The 17,982-nt window shown below is 54.5% G+C and overlaps 7 protein-coding genes across 7 annotated transcripts; 3 read left to right on the forward strand and 4 right to left on the reverse strand.

Annotated features, from left to right (window-relative positions):
* The first annotated feature begins 705 nt into the window (after positions 1–705).
* N656DRAFT_490016 (uncharacterized protein) lies at positions 706–2,618 on the forward strand. The gene is made up of 3 exons (XM_064809824.1): positions 706–802; positions 1,026–1,222; positions 1,292–2,618. Exons 2-3 carry the CDS (start codon positions 1,067–1,069, stop codon positions 2,423–2,425), a joined length of 1,290 nt encoding a protein of 429 aa, XP_064672817.1. The 5' UTR covers positions 706–802; positions 1,026–1,066; the 3' UTR covers positions 2,426–2,618.
* Positions 2,619–2,810: 192 nt separating this feature from the next.
* N656DRAFT_787799 (uncharacterized protein) lies at positions 2,811–4,343 on the reverse strand (the record flags this gene model as incomplete). The annotated part of the gene is made up of 2 exons (XM_064816639.1): positions 2,811–4,201; positions 4,325–4,343. 2 exons carry the CDS (start codon positions 4,341–4,343, stop codon positions 2,811–2,813), a joined length of 1,410 nt encoding a protein of 469 aa, XP_064672818.1.
* A 462-nt stretch (positions 4,344–4,805) lies between these two features.
* N656DRAFT_776344 (PRTase-like protein) lies at positions 4,806–6,247 on the forward strand. The gene is made up of 3 exons (XM_064814620.1): positions 4,806–5,374; positions 5,461–5,560; positions 5,616–6,247. Exons 1-3 carry the CDS (start codon positions 5,192–5,194, stop codon positions 6,014–6,016), a joined length of 684 nt encoding a protein of 227 aa, XP_064672819.1. The 5' UTR covers positions 4,806–5,191; the 3' UTR covers positions 6,017–6,247.
* Positions 6,124–9,641, reverse strand: N656DRAFT_490035 (ATP-dependent DNA ligase). The gene is made up of 2 exons (XM_064809825.1): positions 9,279–9,641; positions 6,124–9,215 (listed from the first exon to the last, which is right to left on the reverse strand). The coding sequence occupies exons 1-2, from the start codon at positions 9,383–9,385 to the stop codon at positions 6,242–6,244; spliced, it is 3,081 nt and encodes a 1,026-aa protein (XP_064672820.1). The 5' UTR covers positions 9,386–9,641; the 3' UTR covers positions 6,124–6,241.
* Positions 9,642–10,272: 631 nt separating this feature from the next.
* N656DRAFT_703621 (uncharacterized protein) lies at positions 10,273–13,071 on the reverse strand (the record flags this gene model as incomplete). Its single annotated transcript, XM_064811107.1, has 5 exons — positions 10,273–11,736; positions 11,788–11,955; positions 12,006–12,508; positions 12,563–12,890; positions 12,946–13,071. The coding sequence occupies 5 exons, from the start codon at positions 13,069–13,071 to the stop codon at positions 10,273–10,275; spliced, it is 2,589 nt and encodes an 862-aa protein (XP_064672821.1).
* Positions 13,072–15,275: 2,204 nt separating this feature from the next.
* Positions 15,276–16,864, forward strand: N656DRAFT_704537 (histone H3-K79 methyltransferase; the record flags this gene model as incomplete). Its single annotated transcript, XM_064811190.1, has 2 exons — positions 15,276–15,901; positions 15,952–16,864. The coding sequence occupies 2 exons, from the start codon at positions 15,276–15,278 to the stop codon at positions 16,862–16,864; spliced, it is 1,539 nt and encodes a 512-aa protein (XP_064672822.1).
* A 331-nt stretch (positions 16,865–17,195) lies between these two features.
* N656DRAFT_766507 (autophagy protein 16) lies at positions 17,196–17,919 on the reverse strand (the record flags this gene model as incomplete). The annotated part of the gene is made up of 2 exons (XM_064813483.1): positions 17,196–17,743; positions 17,835–17,919. The coding sequence occupies 2 exons, from the start codon at positions 17,917–17,919 to the stop codon at positions 17,196–17,198; spliced, it is 633 nt and encodes a 210-aa protein (XP_064672823.1).
* Positions 17,920–17,982: the final 63 nt, after the last annotated feature.

Raw genomic sequence — 17,982 nt, forward strand, 5'->3', positions numbered from 1 at the left:
TAGGGAGGACCTTCAGAAGGTTCTCCAGTAAGCAATGCAAGCAGTTGTCTATACTACTGTGTGAACACTTGCTTGTGTCAACTGTTGTAGACCCTTTGGCTCTACCGAACCTCACCCCGTTGTTACGAACCTTCAGTCTGAGGAGTCCCTTTCAGTGGTTAGGGGACCGAGATTCGTCACATAATTAAACTTCATTGTATACGATTGGAAGAAGAAGCATGTAGAAGAAGTTTGTAGGGAAGAGTTTACTTAGTTATATACATTTAATTTGTAGATTTGAATACGATTTACAAATTCTATATTATTCAGATAGCCTGGCTGTACACCTGGGGTTTGCCTAGTAATTTTTGGTCGGTGAAGAGTTTTTGGAAGGAGTACGCTCGGCGCCTCCGTAATCAGAGACATATCAGGCATTGTGTCGTCCCTTCCTTGTCTCCATATGAAAGCCGAACTTGCCTTAGTCGACCAAAGCGGTGCAAGCTGAAAGCGTCCGAGCAGACGCCAAGATTTTCAATCAAAACTTTGGTTGTCAGGTTGTTCTCAGCAATTTCTAAAGACACTGGCTAGATTGATGCATCCCTGGGCTCGCTGGCTCTGTTTGATTTTCACTGCCCACTCATTACTTCCTCCTTGGATTTTCAGTGTTTATCTGCATCAGTAATGCCCTGAGGCAACATATGCCATCAGGTGTGACTGTGCCAGTGCTGGTAGGCTGGCAGCACTCATAGAACCTATGTAACGGCTACATGGGAACATCGCGCTATGGTGTGTGAGATGATCCCAGAGGTTCAAAGTTGAGAGGGTAAGCCAATGGGAAGAAGCATGTTAGGTTTCGTTGCATAGGATGTTCTGCTTCCCCATTCCCGACACCACTCCAGCCGCTGCAGTGAGGACTCAGTAAAGCACTTTGCCGATTTCTTATTCCTTTCTTCGTGATTTCCCCACGAACAAAACAATGATCGAAATCAAACCTGCTTCGCACCTTTGGCCCCAGCGACTGACTTTCCGCATCACTACCACTTCAGCTTTTGAATGATTGAATCCTCAAGAGCACCGCGATCACATCATGGAATTGCGCTCCCGGAAACAAAACTCAGACGAAAATCGTAATTTCTGCGTGTCTGACTATTTCGACGACGGCGGTGGGATTTTTATTCAGTTCAAACTAGATGATGGAAAAGACTGCGACTGGGAGGATGAAACCCACTTGCTCTTTGCCAAAGTAAGTCCTTGAATGCTTAGCCTAGTTTGCAAGACCTCTACCCAGTAAGATAGCTGACACGAGACTCAGAATGGCCCAAAGAGCTACACCATCCAGGTACCCGATGGAGTTCACGCGGAGTTGCAGCTGTTGTGCAATGCAAACTTCACACTTCAACCTGTTCAGCAAACTGGCACTGGAAATGAACGAATATTTGTCGACATTGCTGGACCGCCAATAGGAAAGGCTACTGTCCGCACCTATTACGATTTGTTCTATTTGACCGCGAAGATTGGGGCGCTTGGCCCTTTGCCAGGCCCGGGTACTTGGACCTTGAATCCAGTTTTCGATCGGCAAAGCGACACTTTCTGCTTGACCGTTACAGGCAGATCTGGAGAGAAGTGCCTTGGCGACAGTTGTCTGAAATTTCCTCTACACGTTCTTCAGGACTCGTGGAAGAGCTCGTGGAGAATATGGGGTATGATCAGCGTCGTCTGGAGCGAGATGGAAAAGGTGTTTCCGGGCATCTGTGACGAGCAGAAACTATACCTCACCGGTGTCACCGGCATCAATGGCAAGCCGAGAGCTTCTCGCGCAAAAAAGAAGGCCCCATCCCAAACCCAAACGGTCCCGGAGGTCGTAGAGGACTCAGAGGACGAGCCTTTGGTCAGGAGCAGCACGAATGAAGTCAAGAAACCAAGTCTATGCCGAGACTCGACGGAATCAACCGACGATTCTGATTCAGACGACCATCCGCTGATCAGCCGCCGCGGCCAAAGTACTACCAGGAGAAGGCTATCCAAGCCCGGTTTTGACTCCATGAAGGTGTCCTCCACAAAGAAGAAAGATTTGAGCGCGGCGCCGTCTTGTTCAAAGGTTGAAGACCAAGTCGTCGTGAAACTCCCGAGTCCACCTTCCGATACTGACGCCACCGAAGCGGACGACCGCTTCGACGCAGACTTGTCCTGCCCATCACTGGACTACCACAACGGGACCTGGAGAAGCGTCCTGCGCAGGCCTATCCGACTGAGGCCGGAGATGTTCATTGACCCGACCCCGCTGGTTCCGCACCCGCCAGACTGGCGTGTACGGTCCAGGCGGGCGGTTCTGCGGCGCGAAACAAGTCCTTCAGGAGAACGGAGGCTTGTGGTTACCATTCCATTCAACCCTTACAACTTGAAGTTGCCGAGAAGGGTTAAATGGTGGCTGACAGCCTCAGGATGATTGTAGGATGGAATATATCTATGAGTTGTGAAGGGTGTAATACCACGGTACGGTTGTACTGACTACTGAGCTTGTTGACGGAAACCTGGTCAAATCAGGAACCAACTTGCCGTATCATATGCGGTAAAGCGGTCAGATCTGGGTTGGATGGAGTCAGGTTGTGGGAATGATCATGGAGAACTCCTTGTGGAATAGTCGCATAGGGCGAAGTTGACAATCCGATACATTGTCTTCTTTTGTGGCCGCTAGATTCGGTTGTTCGATCGATGGCCAAGGCAGATATCTTCTCCTGTATCGGTAGAATCCTGATCCAGCTTCCAGGTTATACCGGGTATTGATTCGGACAGACGTATCCAAACAGTGCCAGATCCCCGTCAGTCACCAACTACCCACAAACTGCGCCCTGAAACTCTCCATTCCACCTCACCCCACCCATAACTGCAACCGCTACCGCAAACCCCCCAAGCACGCTCGCACCACCGTACACATAAGCATGCCGCTTCCTCAGCGCAGCCAACTCAGCAACCCAAGTGGAGACGGTGGTCAGACAGCCACAGAACCCGTCCTGAACGCCCCCTTTGAGGATTTGGCAAGCCACCATCACCCCACCCGCGGGCAGGTGCGCCAAGTCCCACGCCACAGCCAGCACCACCGTGCCCAGCATATTCACCACAAAGGTGCCCACGGGAAAGGAAGCCAGCCTGCCGTTCAGCTTGAGCGATACAAAAAAGCGCAGGAGGCACCCCAGCGGGGCGAAGACCAGCGCAAAGGTTGCCGCGCCGCGCCAGGAGGAGCTGCTGTCTGGGGAAGGTGTCTGTTGTGCCCGGTCCGGCGGCCAGATGGACAGGAGCACGGCGCCGAGCCAGCAGCCCCAGCCGAGGAGCACGGCGAGTCGATCGAGGACACGGCAGGTAAACCAGGCGGGGATGGATGGGAGTAAAGGCGCGAGGGCGATGGCGAGGTGGGCGCCTAAGAAGAGGCCCGAGAGGGATAGCGAGATGGTGGTGATGAGTATGCTGAGGAGGGCTAGGAAGGAGTAGCCCCCGTTTCTGCTTGGGGAAAAGTCACTGGTGGTGGGGAGGTCGTTGGACATGGCCAGGAAGACGTCGCGGATGAGGGCTGAGAAAGAGGTGAGGGACCCGCAGAAGCCGGTTGCTAGGCCGATGTAGAGGGGGATGGTCTTCTTGGTGGCAGCGGTAGGGGGGTTGGGAGGAGTGGCAGGTTCGTTGGATGGGCTGCCGCCGCTTTCTTCGTCTGGCTTGTCTCGACGTTGTTCGGGCGAAGCGAGCACTTCGCGAAAAAGCATGCGATCTTCTGACAAAAAGCCCATGACTAGGCTGCCGGCGAAGTTGGGCCATATGGAGGAGAAGATGACGGGCGTTCCCGGGTATGTGGTGAGGGCCTGGAGCCCGAGCCGGGCGAGTGTGCCCAGGATAGAGAACAGGATCAGGTACGAAACGGTGTACAGCTGCGTGAGCAGCCGGGATATCTCAAACTTGGCTTCTCTGGACTCTTTGGACTTCTCTTGTTCCGGATATCGTCGTGCTAAGAGCCGCCTTGAAAGCCTTTGCTCCTGGATAGATTCCTCATGCCGACTCCTGACCTGCTCCAGGGTCTGGAGGTGGCAGATGGGCTCTTCGCGCGGGTTCTGGATGGGCGAGACAGCCGCTAGCTCGTCCAAGTTGAAGTAGCTGTCCGGCGCATCGTAGTCTGCTGAGGCAGTGGATGCCCGGTGAACGGGGGAGTGGCGCCGTTGAGGTTCAGACAGGAGGTTGTCTGGATCGACACCAGGGGTCGAAGGTTCACCAGCGCCCCCGAATGGTCTAAGCCCATCATGCACCGGAGATTTTGCTGTATCATTATCACTTCGGATGCCATTTGATGTCGTCGCTTTTTCACCGCTGCTGAGCCGTGCCATTTCGCAATTCAGTCTAGCTCTTTCTCTTCTGCCGCCACAGTCCGAACCAACAAGGAATCCAGCATAATCGCCTGGAGACTAATCTCAACTGGCATCAAGGACAATGACCTAGAGGGGTCCTGCAACATTGGATCGGCCTGCGCCTCCACGGTCTTGAGTCTCCCATCGTGTCTCAATATCTGGAGAGAGCTTGAGGTCGGGAAGTCGGTCCCGGAATTGCCACGGATATATAAAGTACTCACGGAGACTCAGGAGAGAAACTCATGATGACGGGCCGAGATATTTGTGGGCCCAAGAATCAATGCTACCTTAGGCGGTCCGGAGCTTAGCGATGATAGCCCTGCATGCTAGCGTTATCTTATCAGCGAATGGGTCCTCCATATCTTAGCTCCAAGCGCCCCGCCTTCCAGGTTCTAACATCCCAGCTAAGCTGTCACGCGGAAGCAGGTCACCGACAGTTGAGCTTTGTCCCGGGTCTCGGTCCTGGCGATGGAGGCTCCAGAAGCAGTGTCCGAAAGCAACGCGAATAAGGTACAGATTACCGGCAGGTTGGTTGTTGATAGGGAAGACGTATATCCGGCCTCAGGGAACAAAGCTACAAGCATATCGTTCACCAACTGGCGGGTTGACATTGAGTGCAGATCCAACCTCAACTGAGGAGCTACTTAGGGATACATATATAATCTGGTCGGAATAGCGGTGCCTGACGGGCCGGTCCCAGTCCACCGCACCTTGACTACACCTCAATTCCGAGTCGTTGTCATCTTTCCAACTTGTTGATGTTCTACTGTCAGCTCTCTCGTCCTCTCAGAACCACCATCCCTCGCACCACTCGGTAATCCGTCAAGATGTCTGCTCCATTACCGCCCAATGTCCATGTCTCCCAGCATCCGTGTCTTCTCGCAAAGCTCAGCCAGCTGCGGTCACACAGCACGCCGGCGAGGGAGGTCAAGACGCTGATACACGACATTGCCTTGATCGTGGGCTGTGAAGCGCTCGGAAAGGTGCTCACTTCTAATCCCGGGCCCACGGTCAGTATTGCATTCCCTTGCGATTGGGTCCTCCAACGCACGATCAACCATGGATTGACTGACTGACGCCAAACCGCTTTCTGTAGGACAAAACCCCTCTTGGTTTCGAGTACCAGACGTCCGAAATCCTCCCAGCAAGCATTTCCTTGGTGCCCATCCTACGGTCCGGCTTGGGCATGGTGGAAGGTATGAACACCACAGCTTCGTAAATTCGTCCACTGACACGTATCTCAACCCTCAGCAATCCAAACCCTCCTTCCCTCCCCCGTCCCAGTCCACCACCTCGGCCTGTACCGCGAGCCCGAAACCCTCCACCCGGTAGAATACTACAACAACCTGCCGAACCACATCTCGGTGGGCGGCTCAACCGCCTGCAGCTTGGCTATCATCCTTGACCCGGTCATCGCTACGGGCGGGACCTGTATGGCCGCCATTGAGACGTTGCGCCAATGGGGCGCCGAGCGCATCATCGTGCTGGCCGTGGTGGGCGCTGACAAGGGCGTCCGTGAGGCCGCTGCCTCGTGGCCCGACGGGGTTGAGGTCTGGGTGGCTGCTGTTGATGAGGAACTGACAACGCATGGAATGCTGAACCCTGGTCTCGGGGATGTCGGGGATAGGCTGTTCTTGACCATCGGGAAGTGAACAAGTTTGTATGCGTGGGGTCAGGATATACCCGGAGAAGGGGCATCTATGGGAGGAAAATATGGCGCCCTGCTGCCACCTGATGGTATTTGAAAATTGCCCAGAGCATGAATGGAATATCTTTGGATTGGATAATCAGATTGATGCGGTGGAATACATCATGAACTAGACGCGAAGGGTATCCATACATTCTGCAAGTCGTAATACAGGAATCATGGCTGGTCGCTAACTTGGTGCGTATGCCTCTTCGTCCACCAATGTGCCCTCTTCCCAGCAATCTTCAATCCACTTTGCCGTGACGATCCTCGGCACTGTCCTCCTGGAACTAACCTTGTGCCTCACGTCGGCCGCCACAACCTTTTCAGATGCAGCCGTGTCCTCGCTGCCACCAACCACTACTATATGCGTAATTCCGCCGTCCTCAATACTCCCGGCCACTTCTCCGTTCCCAAATCGGACGTAGTTCCCCAGCTTGAGCGCCTTTCCCTCGGATACGCCTTCTCCAAGGGCAAAGTGTACCCGACACCTCCTGAACATGAAGCTTGGTAACTCGTCAAGCCCATGACCATGCTCCTCGAGTTGCTCGAGGAATTCGTCCACGTCAAACCCTCTGCCATCACCGTCAGGCATATCCATCCCGCCCAAGATCTCCCTCAGTTCCTCGACGCCCACATCCCGCGCGTAGCTATCTCCAAATTGGTCCGTATTATCTTCGACGACTCGCATCATTTCCTTCGTCGCATGGAACAGATGGCCCGGCTCAAACGGAAGCAGGAAGCCCTCTCCGCCGCTTTGCTCCAGACAGTCAAACACCCACCTGGGACGCACAATATCGGCGCCGCCTGCCTTCTTCAGGCTGGCCACTTTGACGACGTTCTTATCCGCCAAGATGATCATGCCGGAACCTGTGTCCGGCGATTGGTGGATCCGGCCGCCATTCTCCTTGATTAGCTTTTCCAGCTCGGCTTTGGATACCTTCTTCGGATGGAGGGCCTCTGACAGCACGCAAAAGTCTAGGCCAAGGAATAGCTCCGTCTCCTTCTTGACGTCCAAAAACTCGGCAGGCGCTGCACCCGGATCGGCGCCGGCAATGACGAGCTCCTTCTTCTGCCGCTTAGCCGGTTTCCGCTTGCGGCTCTCCATTTCCATCGCCTTGCGCTCCTTCTCTTCCTGCTTGACCTTCGTGCGGATGGCTTCGAAGTCGTCCATGTCCATAGCCGCGTCCCAAGCCTTGTCGAGACGCAGCTTCTGGAACCGAGGAAACCGCAGCGTCCAGCCCATGGCGAACTGCTCTGATGGCGCAAAGGACGCCGCCTTGACGGATATGACTATCGACTCGCTCGGCCGAATCCACACATCGGGCTTCTCGTATTGCTGCCGCTCACCGCCACCTAGTTCGATGAACTCGGACGGCGGCTTCGTAGAGTCCCAGTCCTTCCATTTCCCTTCTGTATGGTGCCGTATCTCGGCATAGTCATCTCCCTTGAAGCCGCCTCCGACCTTGCAAAAGCTGAGGCACTTTTCCCTGCTGGCGGCAGCGCCGGACTTGACAAAATTCTCGCTGACGCGCACGCCGCAGAGAAAGCTTGAGAGTGTCCCTCCTCGTCGGCCTGACCCGAAGTAGCCGCCAATAACGACACAGTCGAGCGACTCACCGAACTCAGACATATACTCGGGCTTGACCTTGATCCAGTCGTTGTTACGGCTGTTCAGCTGGTATCGCGAGCGCGGATTCTTGAGGACGAGACCTTCGGATGCCTCGGCGACTACCTTGCGGAGAAGCGGCTCGATCTCGTCGGCGGAGGTGGCCGCCTGGTAGGGGTGTATTTCCAGTCGGCGATGCTCTCCCTTGACGGCCCGCTCGAGGGCACGGTGGCGGTCGGCCAGCGTGTACTCCGTTAGGGATTTGTCGTTCAGGAGGAGGATATCGAATACCCTGTACAGCGGCCGAGGGCCGCTCTGGAAGGGATTCTTCTGCTGGTCCAACGCGGCCGTTTTGAGGGTGCCAAACGGCACGATCTTGTCGATATCAGGATCCCATGTAATCATCTCCCCGTCGAGAATCAGGTTCCTGACCCCGCTGTCAAAGGCATTCTTGAGATGCCTAGTCAGTGCCGACTGGTCATCCTCCAGCCCACTCCCATACAGATACGTATAATCCTTCGCCTTTCGTGACCAGAAGCAAAATCTATACCCCCCAGGCACCGTATCATCCTCTTGCATGTGCATCTGCATCCGCTCTCCATCCAACTTCTCCTCGATCCAGAACTCGGGCTCCTCCTCGGTAACGCCCAAATTCGCCACCAGCTTTGCGAAGGTGCCCGTCATCTGAAACTGCGCCAGCTGTGGCTGGAAGCACGACATAAGCGTGACCCCCGTCTCCTGCTGCTCGAGCCGAAACTCAGGGTCATGCAGCTCCCAGCAGACCCTCCTCAAACTGCTCGAAACGCTAAACAGCGCCTCGGCATCGGGATGCCAAAGCCCCAGAAAGGTCCTCTCCGTAGCCCCAACCTTCATATCCTTCAGGATAATCCTCACCAGCCACATAATTTCCTCCGCGCACATGCCCTGGTAAAACTCCTCGAAAATAGGCAGCTGCTCCGCCTCGCCGCTCGCGCCCGCCAGGCGGTCCAGCATGACATTGACATCGCCAATGGTAAAATCCCCGGGCTCGCTCCGCATCTGCCGCTTGCCCACAATCTCAAAGCACCGCCCCGCAAAGTCGCCTGCAGTGCCCACCCCCTTCATGCCGCCGCCGGCAGCCCCGGCACCGCCACCACCAAAGCGCCCGTGCTGCCCGGGGAGCTTCCAGTGCATGAGCGCGTAGCCATCCTCGGAGTTGCGGTCAATTTTCATGACTTTGACGAATAAGCGGCCAATTGTGTTCTCCTTGAGCCCGTACACGCCGCGGTCGCGGTCCTTGTCCGGCAGGATCAGCCGCATGGCCGGGTAGAAGTCCGGGCCGACCTCGGCGCGCCAGCGCGCCATGAAGCGCTCGATGATGTGGCGCCGCTGCTCGTGGTACGACGGCTTCCCCGCCGCTGAGGAGCCCGGAGGCCCGCGCCGGCGGCCGGGAAGTCGGCTGACGGCGGCGGCGCCTGACGTGGTGGGCTTGCATTCGATCAGCGGGTTGAAGAGCGCTTTATACAGTTCTGAGAAGAGAAAGGTCTTGGAGTGGTTGCGTGGGCGGTGGGGGAAGCTGCGCGTTCAATCAGCGGGTGCGCTCATGGTTGTTGGGGGAAGCAATGAATATGATGCTTACTGTTCGTCAAGCTCCTCCAGGCTGTGCGGCTTGCGGCCATATTGCCTCTCATCCTCCTCCAGCGCATCAACGTCTGGGGATTTCTGGCGCTTATTCCTGGTGCCCATTTTGGGACGCGTGCGATGAGTAACAGGCAAGCCGTAATTAATGGACGCCTGTGAACACTGACAGTCTGCGCTGTTTTATCACCCGCAATATCCAGAGCGGTGGCCGGGACATATCAACCCATCCCTGTGATGAGATTTTATGATGAGCAATGCAGTGCTTTGGATGAATTGCCCCACAGCAATTGACAAGAAAACATGATAAAGAAGAGTACTGTGTACGGACGAGGACAGTCGTTGCCTGTTGAGCCCCTCGAGCCCCTAGGCAGCAATCGCGCATTTAACCCTAACCGTGATTATTGACGTCATGAAGGAACGCCTTTTGGTAGGAGTTGCCTACTCCAGACTTTGGACTGCATTATCAGACTGATCCGAGCTTAATCTCGAGTTCAAAGTCTTCAGACTCCCAAGTGGAATGGTCATTTAACCCGCGAGTCTAACCACTACTAATAAACTATCGTACCGAGCTCCCTTCAATCTGTTTCTTTTCTCTTTACGCAGTTGAGTACCAGTAGTTTGGTGGAGGAGGTATTAATAGGGGTGAGAATTGTAGGTATACTTGTTGGCAGCACATATTCGACTGAATTGTCTCGGCAATTATGGATTATTTTAATATTGAAAGAAAGGCAGTAGAAAGACAGTACAAAGTTGGTGCGTAAGAAGTAGGGAGTGAAAGTATTGCGACCTTATGGTAAGAACTCGGTATGCATATCCGACGACCCCCTGAGTAACAGTCTGATATCCTGCTCCTTCCATTAAAACTTGCTGTCATTAGTTCGATGGGGTATAAAACAGAAACCGGCGAGCCATCCTGCATATTCATTCTAGGTTAATACACACGTGTTTGCGGATCCTCTTCCTCTTCGCATGGAACCTCATCTCTTCCTCCACTAAGCCACGATTGGCCCGGCCCCAGGGATGCCGGTAGGGTTGTTTTTGGCATTTCCATCAAGTCCGTTTCCGCTCACCGGAGCTCCGTTAGCGCCCGGTCCTCGGAAGCCTGCTTGAGCGTTTCCGTTCGTTGCATGGCCGTTGCTGGCTGCATGCGGCTTGCGCACCACGCGGGGAGCCGCGGGGATGTCGTTGCTCTTAGCCGCGCTCCCGATAGAAAAGACGGGACTCTCCCACTTGTCACCTTTGCGAGCGAGATCCCTGTATTCCGTGGCCTTGGAGCTGATGCCACCGGGAAGGTGAATGTTGGGGAAGATGCTGTCCTCCTTAGTAATGGCGTAGTTGACCTTCTTGTCTGCCGCAACCTCCTGAGCCTTCTGCTTGCCTTGCATGACTCGCTTCTGGGCGGCCGTCACGTAGCGGTTGTAGATGTTGGGCACGTGCTCCGGATCTTCGCGCGCTTGCTCAAGCGCTCGGTCAGCTTCTTGCTTGATCTGGAACATCAAGCTATCCAGCCGCGTGGCTTGATCCTTGATCGCCTTCTCGAGGGCCTTTTGTAGGCCAGGACGCAGCACATTGAGCATGAGCGGCTTGAAGACGCTGAAGAGCAGCTTGTGATTGGACTTGACAAGCGTGATCTGCGGCTTCTTGAGTTGGACATCCACCTTATCAATCTTGAAGAAGGATTGCGGGTCTTTCTGGTCGGGCGACGTCAGCTTCATCCGGAAGCCGAAGCCATCACCAGCCAGAAGGAGGTTGGCAACTCCAGTGTCGGTGATGGACGGGAAACCTTGTTTGCGCTTGATGTGATAGCTAACGTCGCGCAGGTCCATCTGAATGCCTGTCACCTTGACATCGACTGAATAGTAGCTCTTGTTGCCGATCTTCTTTCGGCCCCAACGCTTGTAGTTCTCGGTTGAAATCTCGAGTACGTTGGGCATGAAGTTGTCGCTCTCAAGGACCAGGTTCTCCACAACCACATCGAACTGGGAGTCCGAGTACTCCATGCGCGGTACTGGAACGTAAGCAACCTTCTCAAACACTGCCGGAAGGATAACATCCGTCAGATCCTTGATGAGGTGTGGCTTGAAGGTTGGCTTCCCATTCTCGTCATTGCCCAGGTCGTTAAAGAGCTTCGTCATCGAGGCAGCAAATGCCTTGTTCTGTGGATCTTGGTCAAACTGATCCGCCAAAAACTTGATCTCATCCACAATACGGTTGGTATGACCACGGTACTTGTCGCGCAGAAGGTAGTTGCCATGGTCATACAACCGGTTCCACTCGGCGTTCGATTCGTCATCCAGGATATAGCCCTGCTCCTGGAGGCATCGGCGAATGTATCTGTTCAGGGACTTGAACCAGTTCTTGAGCTCAGGGTCACGGTCCGCATCCTCGTAAATGGTATTGATCGAGTCCCACAGGTCATCGGTGGAGGTGCCGTTTGCGAATCTTTCGATAAGAGTCTAAATTTTGTCAGCTTATAGCGTTACTTTGATCTGGCAACTTCAACCAACCTTCAGATCGCTTTCGGCCTGAAGCAGCCCGGCCCGAGTGTCCTTCACAGTACCTGTACCTCCTCTCGCCAATCGGTTCGCGTGGTCGCCGTATTCCTCGGCGAGATCCAACAGCGTCTGGATCGCACGCTGATAGTCTGGATGCTGCTGGCATTCGAGAACCATTTTCTGGGACGGTGTCAGATAAGTGACTACTAGAAGGAGCAGGATCAACATACCTTCAGGCGCCAAACAGTCTGGTCTCGACGCTCCTGCGGGACCTTGCGGGAGAAGTAGTTCTTCACACGCTCCCGATACTCTCGGTCCTTGGCCTTGGCCTTGTCCTTGGTTTCTGGGTCAATGTTCTGCTCGGCCCTCTGCTTCAGGTTATCCGTTGCCGTCGACGCGCCGCCAACGGCGTTGACTCCGGAGGATGCGCCGGTCTGACGATCCTGTGCTGCGGTAGTTGCCAGATCCCTCGGGTCCGAGGAGCCGCCGGGATGGGCCTCGGACGTCCCTTCTGTGGCAGCCGCCTTCGCATCTTCCTTCGGATTGCCTTTGTAATATTCTTGGAATTTACCCCTCACAGTATCCTTAGAGAAGTCAGGCTTGTCATGCCAAACATTGTCTTCAGCAGGGACATCGATCCGCTCGAGGTCTTCGGAGGCAGGCCTCACTCGGCTGGCTGCGTTCGTGGCAGCATCGGCAGCCATGTCACGTAGCAGGGTCGTGGCATCATTGACTAATCAGTGTCAGTGCATTGTCTATGTTAGGACATAGGATGACAACAACATACGGAGCTTTCGAAATTGTCCATTGGTAATCACTAGGGTACCGAGAGTGCGCAATCCCTCAAGGGCCTGGTTGCCGTGCTGGCGGGCTTGCTCCTTGTTGACAGGGGCATTTGGGGTAGCGACTGACTGGGCGTCGAACTGCTCGGTCTGCCATATGAAGTCTTGCAGGAGGTTTCCCTCGTTTTTGGACAGCAGTAGATTCTTGGCTTGCTTCACTACTTCTCTCACGTCGGCCACGAGTGCTCGGCCTTCATCCGACAGCTTCTGGGAGGGATTTGAGAGTGCCTGGGAAGCGAGGAAGCTGTTCAGGGCGACATCAATTTGGTCGTTCTGAGCAGCCTTGTCAGTACGTTCGTTTCGGAGAACTACGCGTATCTGTACATACCGAAGGGACCTTTCCGTTCTTGAAGGCCTCGATGATGCCGTAGATCTGCAGTTTGCGGTTCACATCTGCCTCTTTTTCCTTGACGTTCATAGGTCTGTTGACCTGAGGGCTCTTTGACGAGTTCATAGTGGGCGATGATGCGACCTTTACTCAGTATGGAAGGGGTATCACTGGATTGGGAAGAATCAAAACGGAAATTATGGTTGTTGGGGTATCAGAGTCAGTTTTGGGTATCAAGTGTGCTCGGAAAGTCGACAATGTCAGCGAGTTTCGATGATGCAAGCGGTGAATAGCATGCGACAGGGCGCGGGAGGCGGGAATGGGTTTATAGTAGGCAGTGGTTTGGGTGACTTGATCAATCCGGGAAGCAAAGAACGATCAGGGCAAATGACGTGAGGGTACACCATGTTGTATATGGAATGCGTCATAGGAAACCGCAAGCACCAAACAATTTCCTGAATTGAATTTGTGACAGGTGGGAAGCTTGAATTGGACAACCCATATTAAAAGTCTTTCCTTACGACTAAGGCGGGCCTTGACCTTTCTCGTCTGGAAGCTGCACACGACACCGGCTCGGGCCCAATTGCGACACGCCCCCAGAAGGAGCCAAGAGACGAGACCTTGCGTCACATATCCCATTCCGGTTGGTGTTGCCGCCTTTCAAAGCTCGCTCAAAACATAGCGTGGCCTTAAGTATCTAACTGGCCTTGTGCGTCAACTCGTCGACCTACACTCCTGTCAAGTTCGGACCCCGTCCGCAGTGTTAGAGAACCAAGGTACCTTACCTATTGGCTCACCGTGCCAGGCTGGTACCAGCTGTATGCTTCTCCCGCCCTAGCTGGGACTCGAATGCTGCCCTTATGTGGATGGACGCCACCTTAACGAAGAGAGCAGAAGAGATGAACGACGATGGAGGTTGCAAATCATGACGTCAACATAAAGTTATGTGGGGAGTGTGGCCTGAGCTTGAGCTTGGCCACCTGAGCCCACAGCCTGAGACGGACCCACACATCCACTGAAGTCGTTCCAATGAAACCCTCAGGGTTCACACGGCCACCAGCCGGGACTGGAGTTTATCTCCCATCAGTGCCATCACGCACCGAATTGTGTAGTGTTGAGGCGCATGCTCCGGCGGTCATTGCTGGTAGGGAACATACTCAGCATACAGTTGCCCTGCTTGCAAGCCATAGAGCAAATTCACCAGCCCAGCTGGGGAGAAACGGTACCCGCCGTTGGAGCACCCAGGATCGCCAAGGATTTTCCAGGGCTCATATTCATACTACGGTAGATAAGGTACAATACCTTGTTGAGGTCGTACGGGGAACCCGCCTGAAAATGGAAATCCGTCAACAGCACCGGCCGCCAGTTCGGAATCATGAAGCGGTCGGGCTTACCCGTCGCCGTCGAGGTCGTTAGAGCTCGGATTCCTGGCGAATTTCCTGCTGCTGAGAAGACGCATGCCACCACTTTGACGCCTATGGATGGTTTGGTACATTGGTTCAGGTTCATTACAGAACCTTAAGCGTCCTCGCAACAATCTCATCTCATCCGTGAACAACCCTGGCTTCTGGGTTCAGGACTATTGTCGTCCATAGAGACGGCTCTTTGGAACGATGTACCTCCAAGTCTTCAACTTCATAATATCAGCGTAATCATCGGATGGAATAACACTAGGATTCGTTACACGTACATGTACTGAAAGGTACTTCGTACTGTACAATACGATACAGCACAATGTATCCTTACCGTAACGACTGCAACTTGAAACTTGAACTTTCTGTATGGAACTTACCGCGTGGTCAGTGCTTCAGCTACGGAGAATTCCTTGAAAACCTGAGCCCATCAGAACACCCGGACCGCGAATGTTCGAAAAGTTCGAACGGCTAATAAACCGCGGCAGAACTTGTGGGGTAGTTACGAATAACGTAAGAACTTCTAGGGGGCCTGGCGAGGCTGCGCAACGTGACAGCAGCTGTCAAAGTCAACCATTCAGCGGGAAAAACAGAAAAGTTTCGCCTTTTGTTCCCCGAAATTGAACTGCGCTCAATCTTTTCAAGATCACCCCGCAGCCTCGTCCTGACCGTTACATACATCGTACATATCCTGATATTCCCGTTGCTTATTTCGCTCATTGTCTCTTCTCGCAGCAGATTGTTCGCCCCTGTCGCCGCATATCCCGCTTGGTACTGCATAACCCGATAACCTGGAAACCTAACCGCGCCAGGGCATCACGCGTTACCCCGGCCTACCCGCAGCCGTGCATCCGATCTGCAGAACCGCCACCGCCAAAACCCGCGCCCGCTTCAACATCGTCCCTTCAAACCGTCAAAATGAGCATATTTAATCAAAAGTCCAAGTTTAAAGTCAAAACCGAAGTGCGCAAAGTCAAACAAGCCATCCCTGCCCCAGCCAAGCAGCAGCAGCAACAAAAATCCAACGGGCGCGCATCCTCGGTAGCGACGACAGGCAGCAGCGCCCACGGCACACCGCGCGGCTCGCCCGCCCCAGGCTCTTTGAACCCTTTCCCATCTTCCTCTAGAAGCAAACCTCGATCCCATCCGCAACCCTCCACCTCCCCAGAGACCCACAACCCCAACAGCCGAAAACGCCGCTTGGCCAGGCCAATCCGCAGCAGCCGGTCGCCGGCCACCCCCAGCTTCAGCGAGTCCGAGGCCGGGTCGGGCGACGAAGACGACGATGACTGGCGCGACCGGCTGGATCCGCACAAGCGGCGGAAGCGGGCGCACACCGAAACGGTTGAGGACCCCGCGCGGCGGGTGAAACACGCGCGATTGTGGACTGGCGACGAGCAGGACGGCGTCGCGCGGGAGAAGCTGGTGATCGTGCACTCGGCCGACGTCGCATCGCTGGAGGACAGGTGCCAGCCCGTCATGGGCCTCAGTCGGGAGGAGGTAGGCGTGCGGTTGCGGTACCCAGGGTCTAATTATCTGGAGAGGTAAGGTGATTCATTTCTTATTTTCTCTTCAGCTGCTAATAGTGTTCCAGGTACGAGCTTGTATGGGGAAAGGACAAAATTGATGGCGCCATGGACATCATGAAGGTGGTCAAGCACGTTGCCTCGACATATCTGACCGAAGAGGAGGCGCAGCCATTTTTGGACCCGAACACCGGCATCTATCGCCGCTTGGAGAAAAGCAAGAATACAAAGGACGGGAAAGGCTTCAAGACAGCACTAGCGGAATACAACGAGCAGCTCCTGGCGTTTCAGAAGAAGGGCGTTATTGTCAAGAACCTGGACAAGATGCAGAGCGTCCCCCGGGAACTCGTCGAATTTATTCTAGACCAAGTATACGACCGCACCGTGGCGCCAAAAGTCGAACTTCTAGCCAAGTACGAAAACGGCACCGACAACGTCTATGGAGAACTTCTTCACCCCTTCATCTCCGACATCTTTGAGAGGACAAAACTGACCTCGGACATGGTCTTCGTCGACCTTGGCTCTGGTGTCGGAAATGTGACGCTTCAGGCGGCGCTCGAAAAGGGGTGCGAGAGTTGGGGGTGTGAGATGATGGAGAATGCGTGCAACCTTGCCGAGGCGCAAAAGAAGGAGTTTACGGCACGTTGCCGCCTCTGGGGTATTGCGCCTGGAGAGGTCCATCTCGAACGCGGGGACTTCCGTAAGAGCGAGAAGACGCTTGAAGCCCTCAAAAGAGCAGACGTGGTTTTGGTCAACAACCAGGCCTTTACGTCGCAGCTCAATGATCACCTCGTCAACATTTTCTTGGACCTCAAGATTGGATGCAAGATTGTCTCGCTCAAGACGTTTGTCCACGACAACAAGATTGCCGAGAACGACGTCGCTTCATCGATCTTGAACGTCGAACATTTGACATACCCTGGTGGTTGGGTCAGCTGGACTGCAGCGCCGGGTACGTTTTGCATCTCGACGAGGAAGTGATCCGTCTACTTGGATAGATTGGCGAATGCCGATTCTGGTCCAAAACTACTTGGAAGGACGGGTTGGGTTGACTATGGTCCGGAGACACGGTCTGCAAAGACGCCCCGGAGTATACCCTGTTAGCTCTTTCTGCTGCACGAGCATCAGGGTTCAAAGGCGAGCGAATGGATAGAAGAGCGAGCGGATCAGTGTAGTTTACATACCTTATCCAGATAGATACCCGCATAAAGATTCTTCATGAAAGGTACCTTTTCTCGGACCGTCATTACCTCTAGCCGAAGCAATGCTTGAGAGTATACCGCGTCAAGAACAGAAGAAACCCCAGTGTTTTTCACCTCTTCCTTGTAAACAGTGGCTCATTCGCCAAGTTCATGGCCTCGGCTTCTTGCCCAATCCGCTTCATGAAGCGTTCAACGAGCTGCTTATTCTCGGCTTCCTGCTCGGCCCGCCGCTTCTCCACCATGTCAAGCTGCATGTTGAGCACGGCCAGTTCGTCCTGAACATCGGCCACAAGCTTTGTTTTAACACGGAGCTCCTCCTCGCGATCCCGCAACTTGACGGTTAGGAGGCGTCGCTCGGCTGTCAAAGTGCGCAGTGTCTTGGAGTCGGACACACTTTTGGCGCGAAGACGAGCAAGCTCTTCCTCGGCTGTCTGGAGACGATGCTGGAACTGTCCCTTGGCACGCAGGGCCTCGGAAAGTTCGAGGCGCAGGCGGGCTATCGTAGCGCTGTCGTCTGCAGAAGGGGTCGGCGAGGGCGATTTTGGCGCCGGTGAGCCTTTGACTGCCGGGGTCTGAGGAGTAGCAGTCCTTTCGGATTGAGCCAGAAGAGCCGCCTTTTCAGCTTCGAGAACGGATACCCGGTCGGCAAGTTGCGAATCTAAAACGGTTATGGGATCCTCTGGTCAGTCTCGAGACCTTCGTCTCCAGATGTCGTCAGTAGCTCGGCCATGGCGGGGCTGCCCACTGACATGCTGCGATAAGCTCGCGATTGACAGGGCTTTTGCTCTCGGCGTCCCTGATACCGGCAAGGTATTCTTGTCTCCAGTCTGCCATGTCGTTTCGTTCCTCTCTACATAAGAAGCCTGGCACTAGCACTAGATAAGAGAAACGCCAGAA

This window comes from Canariomyces notabilis, assembly GCF_033297395.1.
Source record: "Canariomyces notabilis strain CBS 508.74 unplaced genomic scaffold N656scaffold_4, whole genome shotgun sequence".
In the NCBI taxonomy this organism is placed as follows: domain Eukaryota; kingdom Fungi; phylum Ascomycota; class Sordariomycetes; order Sordariales; family Chaetomiaceae; genus Canariomyces; species Canariomyces notabilis.